Source organism: Clupea harengus, chromosome 21 (assembly GCF_900700415.2).
Source record: "Clupea harengus chromosome 21, Ch_v2.0.2, whole genome shotgun sequence".
NCBI lineage: Eukaryota > Metazoa > Chordata > Actinopteri > Clupeiformes > Clupeidae > Clupea > Clupea harengus.
In genome coordinates, this window is record NC_045172.1 from 26,414,601 (window position 1) to 26,425,198 (window position 10,598).

The following is a 10,598-nucleotide window of genomic DNA, read 5'->3' on the forward strand; positions in this document are numbered from 1 at the left end:
ACACACACACACACACATAGGGAGAACATGTTCAAAAGGAGTGGGATGGTAACGGGTACAAGAATGGGTCTGACCCTATGGTGCAATGTGCATGATTGAGTGTGACAGTGGAGATGCCCAGGAGATGCCCAGGATGTGCCCAGGATGTGCTGCTTGTGTGGCTAGATGGTGCAGAATATAAGAGATTATTAAGTCTGTACAAGGGGCTAGTATATAGCCAGTAAAAGGATGGACAGTGGGATGGTCTGATAAGATGGGGTGGATGATAGGGCAGACTGAGGTAGACTCATGCAGAGAAGTCCATCTCCCTCACACACACACACACACACACACACACACACACACACACACACACACACACACACACACATAGAGTGAAGTCCATCTCCCTCCCCCTCCCCTTCTGCGTGGCATTATAAAGCTGAATGGCCCTGGGGACAAAGGACCTCCTCAGCCTGTCCGATGAGCATGACAGTGACCGGAGTCTGCCACTGAATATGCTCCTCTGTCTATCGAAAGTTCTGTGTAGTGGGTGGTGGACATTGTTCCAAGATGGTCAGCAACCTACTCAGGGTCCTTCTCTCCGCCACCGTTGTGAGGCAGTCCAGTTCGGTGCCCACAACAGCTCCCGCCTTCCTCACCAGCCTGTCCAGTCGCCCTGCATCCCTCTTCTTTATGCTGCCTCCCCAGCACACCACAGCATAAAAAAGGATGCTGGCAACCACAGACTGGTAAAACATGCGCAGGAGTTTGTTGCAGACATTGAAGGACCTCAACCTCCTCAGGAAGTTAGAGCCGGCTCTGACCCTTCTTGTAGAGTGCATCAACGTTGGCTGACCAGTCCAGTTTATTGTCCGGATGAACTCCTAGGTATTTGTAGGTGTTGACCACCTCCACACTGACCCCCCCGATGGAGACTGGTAGCAGAGGAGGCACCACCCTCAACGGTGCTGCTGCTCTTCTTGCAGCCTGTGATGGTTTTCATGCCATCCCAGACCCTCATGTGGTTTTCATGCCATCCCAGACCTCCCTAACCTCCCAGACCCTCATGTGGTCTTCATACCATCCCAGACCTCCCTCATGTGGTTCTCCTGCTCCTCCTTCCGTCTGTATGACTCCTCTGCCTCTTTCAGCCTGATCTCCAGTTCTCCCTGAACCCAAAACCACTTGTCTATAAAACCATTCCTCATAATTGTTGCATAGTGTCTTTAATAAAGGCTGTTTGGTTGCTGTGGTTACCGCAGGCGACAGGATCAGTCCCCAGGCTCTACATGTGTGTGTTTCTACATGTGTGTGTGTGAACAGTGTGTTTGTTTTCTGTTTGGTTACTGTGGTTACTGCAGGCTACAGGATCAGTCCCCACGCTCTACATGTGTGTGTGTGTTTCTACATGTGTCTGTGTGTGTGTAAACAGTGTGTTTGTTTTCTGTTTGGTTGCTGTGGTTACCGCAGGCTACAGGGTGAGCCCCGCGACCCTGAATGGCGTCATCAAGCGCTACAGCAAGGCCGGACGCATCTACTTCGACGACTACGTGGCCTGTTGTGTGAAGCTCAGGTCCATGACAGGTAGGACGAGTACACACACACACACACACACGCACACGCACACGCACACGCACACGCACACGCACACGCACACGCACAAACCTGTGCAACTAGTTCAGCCATGCACCTGTTTGCATGGCCGTGTCAGCGTGTGTGTGGGATTCCCTCATACCTAATCCAATCACAGCTGGAGCGTGTGTGTGTGTGTGTGTGTGTGTGTGTGTGTGTGTGTGTGTGTGTGTGTGTGTGTGTGTGTGTGTGTGTGGGGTCGGGGACGTCACTGAAAACCAGTTGAACGTGTCTGTGAGGGAGCCAGGATGCCCATGGGAGGGGGGTGTGTGTGTGTGCTCAGACTCATGGGACGTGTGTGTGTGTGTGTGTATACACTCATGGTTGACTTGTGTGCTTCACAGACAGCTTCAGGAGGAGAGACACGATGCAGCAGGGGTCGGTGATGTTCCAGTACGACGATGTAAGGAAGCAAAAGCAAGAATCACATTCCTTTTTTAATAGCCGGAGGTTTGAGGGACGTCTGCCATCTGCCCTTTACTCATCTGGCCTCTAAATCTCTCTCTCTCTCTCCCCCTCTCTCTCTCCGCCTGTTTCTCCTCTCTCTCTCTCTCTCTCCCTCCCTCTCTCTCTCCCCCCCTCTCTCTCCCTCTCCCCCTCTCTCTCTCTCTCCCCCCCCCCTCTCTCCCTCTCTCCCTCCCTCCCTCTCTGTCTCCCTCCCCCTCTCTCTCTCTCTCACCCCCCTCTCTCCGCCTGTTTCTCCCTCTTTCTCTCTCTCTCTCTCTCTCTCTTTCTCTCCCTCCCCCCCTCTCTCTCTCTCTCCCCCCCTCTCTCCTTCTCTCTCTCTCTCTCTCCGCCTGTTTCTCCTCTGCAGTTCATCCAGTGCACCATGGCCATATGATGGACCCCCTGCTATACCACCCCCCACCACCAGGAGGAGGCCAAGAAGATATAGGGGGGGAGATGGGGGGATGGGAAGAAGAAGAGTGATATAGATGCAGAGATAGATAGACAGATACTGCTGTTGTATCAAAGACTGATATATGCAGCTAATGCTAAAAACTATAAAATGACTTATATATAATAGAATATATATATATAATAGAATATATATACATACATACATATACCTCTTAGAATATATACATATACATACATAAATACCTCGTCTGGAGAGAGACTATAGATAAGAGTGCCATGACCAATAACCCTTCCTAACATTAGCTCATAAAAATAATGCACACACACACCCACACCCACACCCACACCCACACCACACACACTCACACCACACACACACACACACACACACTCACACACTCACACTCACACTCACACACACACATACACACATACACACACACACACACACACGTTGATGAACATCAACGTCAGCACTGATAAACCAGTACAGTAATGCAGACTGGAATGCATCATCATCAGATTGAATGAATGCTGAGGTCTATGGTTGGTTTAGGCTAATTAGGCTAATTATTTGAATTATCTCTCGACTGAAACGAACAGTTTGCAGTGGAAACAGGAATGTGAGTACTGTAGTTGATGCTACCCTGTAAGTGAGATGGTTTAGTCCAGCGCTTGAGTACTGTAGTTGATGCTCCCCTGCAGGGAGATGGTTTAGTCCAGCTGTGAGTACTGAAGTTGATGCTACCCCTGCAGTGAGATGGTTTAGTCCCAGATCAGGGCCTTACTGAAGACATTTCAGGCTTTTCCAAAGTATGCGGGGGGGGGGGGGCCATATGAGTTCACCATTGCCTTGACAAACACAACACACACACGGGAACAGGATTGTTTTGTGCCAATACACACACACACACACACTCCTTTGTCTTTGTATGATTTTGATATGCACTTGTCAGTCATTTATATGTGCACAAACTGTAACCACTCCCAATGATGAGCGACCGGTAAAACTGGGTTCTATTTTAATAAACCTCTCCTTCATTTACTCTTCCTTGCTCTCATGGTTCCTGTGTGGTTGTCATGGTTCCCGTCTGGTTGTCATGGTTACTGTCCGGTTCTGACCCGACAGCCTGTTCCCATCATACCTCTAAACACGACTGATTTAGACATAATCCATTCATTCCTCTTAACACAACTGATTTAGACATAATCCCATACTTCTAACACAACTGATTTAGACATAATCCCATACTTCTAACACGACTGATTTAGACATAATCCCATCATACCTCTAACACGACTGATTTAGACATAATCCCATCATACGACTGATTTAGACATAATCCCATACTTCTAACACGACTGATTTAGACATAATCCCATAATACCTCTAACACGACTGATTTAGACATAATCCCATCATACGACTGATTTAGACATAATCCCATACTTCTAACACGACTGATTTAGACATAATCCCATACCTAACACGACTAATTTAGGGCTGATTGTGCTTATCCTCGATGTTAGACATCTCCATCTCCAAAAATGTGAAACAACAATTACACTTAAAACCAAGTTATTTACATCCTTACCTGGTAATAATCATTAACTATATATTGCATTCTATCAAAACTTACACCTGATCAATATTAACTATATGTTACATACTATCAGTAAACCTGGTCTTAGCCCTGCCTTGCACGTGCTAGACCTGTTTTACCTGATCAATATTAACTATATATTACATACTATCAGCACATACACCTGATCAATATTAGCTTTATATGATATACTATCAGTAAACCTGGTCTTAGCCCTGCCTTGCACGTGCTAGACCTGTTTCAGTGTACCTGGCTTTTAGTTCTCAGTCTCCCAAAGACCATCAGTGGTTCTCAAATTAGGGGTCGGGATCCCAAGTGGGGTCGCCAAACGTTTTTTGGGGGTCGCAAAATGATCTTGCTGCCCTGTGCATCAACATATTAGGCTTTGACTTGCTGTATAGTCTATCAGAAATGGTGTTTTCTACATCAGGGTGGATAATGAAAACTAATATTGTCTCAGCAAGCAGTCTCATCATTCAAGATGAAACTGAATTTAGACCTATGATATCCTGTCAAAATGTGTGGGGGGTCGCGAGACTTGGCAAATGGATTTTATGGGGTCCCCGGACAAAAAGTTTGAGAACCACTGGACTACACCTCCCAAAGACCACCAGCGGACAACACCATGGGTTCACATTTCCTTTATTTGATTAAAAAAAAAGAGGAAAATATTCTTTACAAAAACAGCAGAAAATGTGGGGAATCTGCAGGCCCATAGCCGAGTGGGTGGAGCTAGAGCTGGGGGGCGGAGCTGGAGCCGAGTGGGTGGAGCAAGATATGGATGGGCGGGGTTGTGTGGGTGGAGCCAGATATGGTGGGCGGGGCTGGATCATAGTGGGCGGGGCTGGATCTGAGTGGGTGGAGCGGAGTGAAAACGGCAGAAGAAAAGAAAAGATACATGCACAGCCTCAACCAATCAGCAAGCAGAACCACCATAGCAGTAACTTTTTAGTGTTACCTATTAGTGCCATCTAACGTCAGAATCCACCATCGCAGTAACACTCTGTGGACTACACCTCCCAGAATCCACCATCGCAGTAACACTCTGTGGACTACACCTCCCAGAATCCACCATCGCAGTAACACTCTGTGGACTACACCTCCCAGAATCCACCATGGCAGTAACACTCTATTGGACTACACCTCTCAGAATCCACCATGGCAGTAACACTCTATTGGACTACACCTCCCAGAATCCACCATCGCAGTAACACACTATTAGTGCCATCTAACGCCAGAAAACCTCCATGGCCACTGACCTTAACCAGTCGACTGTAGGGGGTCATTAGGTACCATGACCATCAATCAATGAATTTGTTTACTAATTAATGGTTTTGTTCAATTTACTTTTGAAAATACTTATCGCTCTGTAAAGCGCCTAGAGACAATTGTATTGTTATGGCGCTATATAAATAAAATTGAATTGAATTATCGTAAATATTCTTCGAAGGTCACAACTGTAACCCTGCGTTCAAGTCTAAAAAAAGTGATTAAGGAGTTGAGGTGAAATTAATATGAGTTGACGTGGCACATGGTGCGGTGTAGACCAATGGATGCCGTGGAGCTCCTGTCCCTATAACACCAGGGGCAGCTGACTGATATCTCCTGGGGAGGTGACTGATATCTCCTGGGCAGGTAACTGATATCTCCTACAACCCCAGGGGCAGCTGACTGATATCTCCTGGGGAGGTGACTGATATCTTCTACAACACCAGAGCAGGTGACTGATATCTCCTGTGCTACAACGCCTGGGGCAGGTGACTGATATCTCCTGTGCCTACATCACCAGGGAGGTGACTGATATCTCCTGGGACAGGTGACTGATATCTCCTGTGCTACAACGCCTGGGGCAGGTCACTGATATCTCCTGTGCCTACATCACCAGGGAGGTGACTGATATCTCCTGGGACAGGTGACTGATATCTCCTGGGGCAGGTGACTGATATCTCCTACAACCCCAGAGCAGGTGACTGATATCTCCTGGGGCAGGTGACTGATATCTCCTGGGGCAGGTGACTGATATCTCCTGTGCCTACATCACCAGGGGAGGTGACTGATATCTCCTGTGCTACAACGCCTGGGGCAGGTGACTGATATCTCCTGTGCCTACATCACCAGGGAGGTGACTGATATGTCCTGGGGCAGGTGACTGATATCTCCTGGGGCAGGTGACTGATATGTCCTGGGGCAGGTGACTGATATGTCCTGGGGCAGGTGACTGATATCTCCTGTGCCTACAACACCAGGGGAGGTGACTGATATCTCCTGGGGCAGGTGACTGATATCTCCTGTGCCTACAACACCAGGGGAGGTGACTGATATCTCCTGGGGCAGGTGACTGATATCTCCAGGGGCAGGTGACTGATATGTCCTGGGGCAGCTGACTGATATCTTGTGATTTTACGTCATCGCATACGGTGTGTCCTTCCCAAAGCGCACTCTGGCCACCCCCCCAGGTACACCTTGTGGCTAATTTGCTCGTAATGACGGCCTCTCTGTAAATACGCTCCATAGCGGCGGCCCCCAGAACGCCCAGGAGGACCCCTGTCTTCAGCACACACACACACACACACCACACACACACACACACACACCACCCACACACACACACACACACACACACACCACACACACACACACACACCACACACACACACACACACACACACACACCACACACACACCACACACACACCACACACACACCCTCACACACACACACCCTCACACACACGCACACACACTCACACATACACACACACACACAGCACAGCGCCCTCTAGAGGTGGTTTGGGTCAGAACCGCACCAGATCTACTATGGAGTGAACTGCATTCTGGGAGAGATTTCAGCCCATGAGCACCTCGTGGAGGAGGGGTCTCACACACACAGAGCAGCGGGGGGGGGGGGGCGTCCAATGGCAGGACAGCTGTAACCTGTGGCAGAGCTACCTGATTGGCTGGGGCTTTTGATTGGCAGGCAGAATGAGTGGCATGGGGGTGGGTCCAGCAAAGCTGCAGACGCACACAGGAAGCTGCAGTGACATCAGAGGTCCTGCTGAGGCACTTCAGAACACCAACAACGGATCAGAACCCAACATCCCCCCCCCACCCCCCCCCTCTACTGCCTACACCCTCCCAGTTCCTCCCTCCTCTTCCTCCTCTTCCTCCTCCTCCTGCACGCCACACCTAATCGCTCTCGTCGTCGTCGTCATCGTTGGACCAGCCAAAGTCGTCCATGTTGATGGCCATGTTGAGTTTGCGCCCCTGGCGGACGCTGTGGGACTTGGACGAGTTCTGCTTGGCCTGCATGCTGACCTGCATCCCGGAGGAGCGCACACTCGACTCCCCCCCCCCCGCGGGCCCGTCCATGTCCCCGAACACGTCCCGGAACCCCGAGGAGCGCACCGACTCCCCCGCCCCAGCGGGCCCGTCCATGTCCCCGAACACGTCCCGGAACCCCGACAGCACCAGCGCCTGCAGCCCCCCCCCCCCGCCGCCGGCGCCCCCTACTACGCCCCCCAGCTCGCCGTTACTGCAGGAGGTGGAGGAGGTGGACGAGATCTGGCAGCTGACCTCGGAGCTGTTGCTCTCCTCACAGTGCGACTCGAAGAAGGACTCCGCACTCAGGGTGCCCATCACCGGGGAGGAGAACTGGGGAGGAAGAGGAGGAGGAGGAGGAGGAGGCTGGGTTAGTTTACCTGCTCCTCTGTGTGTATGATGGAAGTGCTTAAGAGATATATAGCATATACACAACTTATAGATTGGGGTATAATGTGTGTGTGTGTGTGTGTGTGTGTGTGTGTGTGTGTGTGTGTGTGTGTGTGCTGACCAAGGTTATTATAGTTAACGAAAACCAACGAAAAAACGAAAACGAGGTGCAAAATAAACTGAACTGAAACTGAAATAAAAATAAAAACGAGGCTTTATAAATAAAAACGATAACTAACTGAAACTGTATTGTGTCTTTACAAAAGGAACTAAAATAAAATAGAATTATAGAGAAAATGTCCTTAGTTGTCGTCTTTGTCAATGTATTTCATAGATAGCCTTTTAGTCTATCTTCCGCCGTACCACTTTTAGTACACGCCCCTCACCTGGTTTCATGGCGGCAAAAGTCGGGAGAAAGCGACAGTCCTATTTGGGGTTACTTGGAACAGTAACGTGCGGTGAGGTTCATGGCTGGTGAGGCACTTCAGAGTCAGATTTACAAATATATAAACCCAATACAGTAGTTTAACTCACCATTCAATTGGCAGCTTGCACTTTGACTACTGGTTGTTTTTCATACCAGCATTCTTTACACACACATAGTCTGGTAAGGTAGCTACATACAGTTGGCCGCTGCTAGCTTGTGATGAACTTGTGTTAATATGTGTGATTATGCACTCGTGAATATGAACTCTTACGAAGTTGCACAGGCCCCCTGAGGGTCTCCGCTGTACGTCCAAAACCAAAATCTATTCTTGAGGTTGAAAATATTTTCAAAGCAATTTGGCTTTGGGTGTGAGAAGTCGAGTCGAGTTATCTTCTGTCCCGTCGTTTGAAGCATACCTTTTAGCTACGGCATTGGTCTCCCATTATTGATCAATTCACGTTTTGATTGAAAGTCCAGTTTTGAGAAATGTTTTAGCTTAGCTATAGAATCTTCCATTTTCAAAGTCAAGGTAAAATATAAGAAGAGTAACGGCAGAACAAGCATAAACCCGACCGGTGGGCTCTCGCATGCTCCCTTCATTGAAGCATTCATTGTTTGCCTCCTCTCCGTGCTTTTTCACTGCGGCTTTACGTCAGATCAGCAAAACTAAATAGGTTCTACGCATGCGCTCAACCCAGTTTTGAGATGAGGCACAGCTCGTCGCTGCCTCACCGTCTCCCTGTCTCCTGTCTGTTTGAACAGGATATGCGCAAATTCTGACTGACACACGTCTGACATACATCTTTCATAGTTGTCTTTTGTGGATGGCTCTTTTTTTTAAATGGTATGTTTGGTGAGTTTTTAATTACATATTATTTATTGTAGCTTGTATCTACTATTCATTTTGAGCATTTTGTTTTGCAAGCAAAAAAATTAGGCTTCCCTGACTGCCCCCCCCCCCCCCTGGTCTGTTGCATTCCGCGGTAAAGACTAAAACTAATACTGAAACTAATAAAAACTAAACTCAAACTAAGCATTTTCAAAAAATAGAAAAACTAAACTAAACTAGCAAACCCGCTTTAAAAACGAATTAAAACTAAACTGAAATTGAAAAAAAAAAGTCAAAACGAAATAAAAATAAAAAACTAGTGAAAAATGCAAAACTAATATAATAACCTTGACACACACACACACACACACACACACACACACAAACACACATACACACACTCACACACACAGACACAAATAATAAAATGCAAAACTATAATAATAACCTTGGTGCACACACACACACACGCACACACACGCACACACACACACACACACACACACACACACACACACACACACACACACACACACACACACACACACACACACACACACACACACACACACACACCTTGGTGCTGACGGGCGCTCTGGAGGATCGCTCCATGAGTTGTTGCTCCCACTCTCGGAGCCTCTGCTCCCTCTTCTCCAGCTCCTGTTCTTTGGTGCTCAGCTCCCTCTCCAGCATCTTCAGACGCTCCAGAGTGGCATCGATCTCACACCTGAGGGAGGAGGAGAGGAGATGGAGGGAGGGAGGGAGAGAGGGAGAGGGGGAGAGAGACAGAGGGAGAGATAGATGAAGGGAGGGAAAGAGACAAAGGGGGGGAGGGAGAGAGAGATATAGAGAGAGATAGATGGAGGGAGGGAGGAGGAGAGGGAGAGAGAGAGAGAGAGAGAGAGAGAGAGAGAGGGAGGGGGAGAGAGAGAGACAGGGGGAGAGAGAGAGAGAGAGATAGAGAGAGAGAGGGGGAGAGAGGGAGGGAGGGAGAGAGAGAGAGGGGAGAGAGAGGGGGAGAGAGAGACAGAGGGAGAGAGGGAGAGAGAGAGATAGAGAGAGATAGATGGAGGGAGGGAGGGAGAGAGAGAGAGAGGGGGAGAGAGACAGAGGGAGAGAGAGAGAGGGAGAGAGAGATAGAGAGAGATAGATGGAGGGAGGGAGGGAAGAGAGAGAGAGAGGGGGAGAGAGACAGAGGGAGAGAGGGAGAGAGAGAGAGGGAGAGAGAGAGAGAGAGAGAGAGGGAAAGAGAGAGAGAGAGAGAGAGAGAGAGTTAACCTGGAGCTTTAATATAAAAGCAGGATTTGTTTTACAGCAATTCCTGATTTGGCCACCAGGTGTCAGTGAGGTTTCCTTTATGTCCTGAACGGGCTGTGTGTGTGCGTGTGTGTGTGTGTGTGTGTGCTGGGGCTATTTATAAACAGGTATGCCGAGCTAGAGACCCCCCCCCCAATCTCTGCCCCTCTCCTGCCCTCTTCTCTGCCAAACTGTTTCCACACTCATGCTCCAAACGCCACGCACACACACACACACACACACACACACACACACACAC

General features: G+C 48.8%; 2 protein-coding genes and 2 long non-coding RNA genes across 5 annotated transcripts in view; 2 read left to right on the top strand and 2 right to left on the bottom strand.

The window, feature by feature from the left end:
• gca (grancalcin) overlaps nt 1-2,816 on the top strand; it is a 9,362-nt gene extending 6,546 nt beyond the window's left edge. For both annotated transcript variants that reach the window (XM_031558468.2, XM_031558467.2), the window contains exons 6-8: nt 1,453-1,566; nt 1,959-2,017; nt 2,429-2,816. In XM_031558468.2, coding sequence (XP_031414328.1) covers nt 1,453-1,566; nt 1,959-2,017; nt 2,429-2,455 — 200 coding nt within the window. In that variant the 3' untranslated portion in view covers nt 2,456-2,816. The remainder of the gene's footprint in view (nt 1-1,452; nt 1,567-1,958; nt 2,018-2,428) is intronic.
• A 1,889-nt stretch (nt 2,817-4,705) lies between these two features.
• Nucleotides 4,706-5,736, bottom strand: LOC116218169. Its single transcript, XR_004162710.2, has 2 exons — nt 5,266-5,736; nt 4,706-5,222 (listed from the first exon to the last, which is right to left on the bottom strand). It is a non-coding gene; the product is annotated as an uncharacterized LOC116218169 (long non-coding RNA).
• A 9-nt stretch (nt 5,737-5,745) lies between these two features.
• LOC105901606 lies at nt 5,746-6,309 on the top strand. The gene is made up of 2 exons (XR_004162709.2): nt 5,746-6,014; nt 6,046-6,309. It is a non-coding gene; the product is annotated as an uncharacterized LOC105901606 (long non-coding RNA).
• A 470-nt stretch (nt 6,310-6,779) lies between these two features.
• LOC105901603 (mitogen-activated protein kinase kinase kinase 20) overlaps nt 6,780-10,598 on the bottom strand; it is a 12,470-nt gene continuing 8,651 nt past the window's right edge. The window contains exons 8-9 of the mRNA XM_042702871.1: nt 9,620-9,770; nt 6,780-7,730 (exon numbers count right to left, since the gene is read on the bottom strand). Coding sequence (XP_042558805.1) covers nt 7,266-7,730; nt 9,620-9,770 — 616 coding nt within the window. The 3' untranslated portion in view covers nt 6,780-7,265. The remainder of the gene's footprint in view (nt 7,731-9,619; nt 9,771-10,598) is intronic.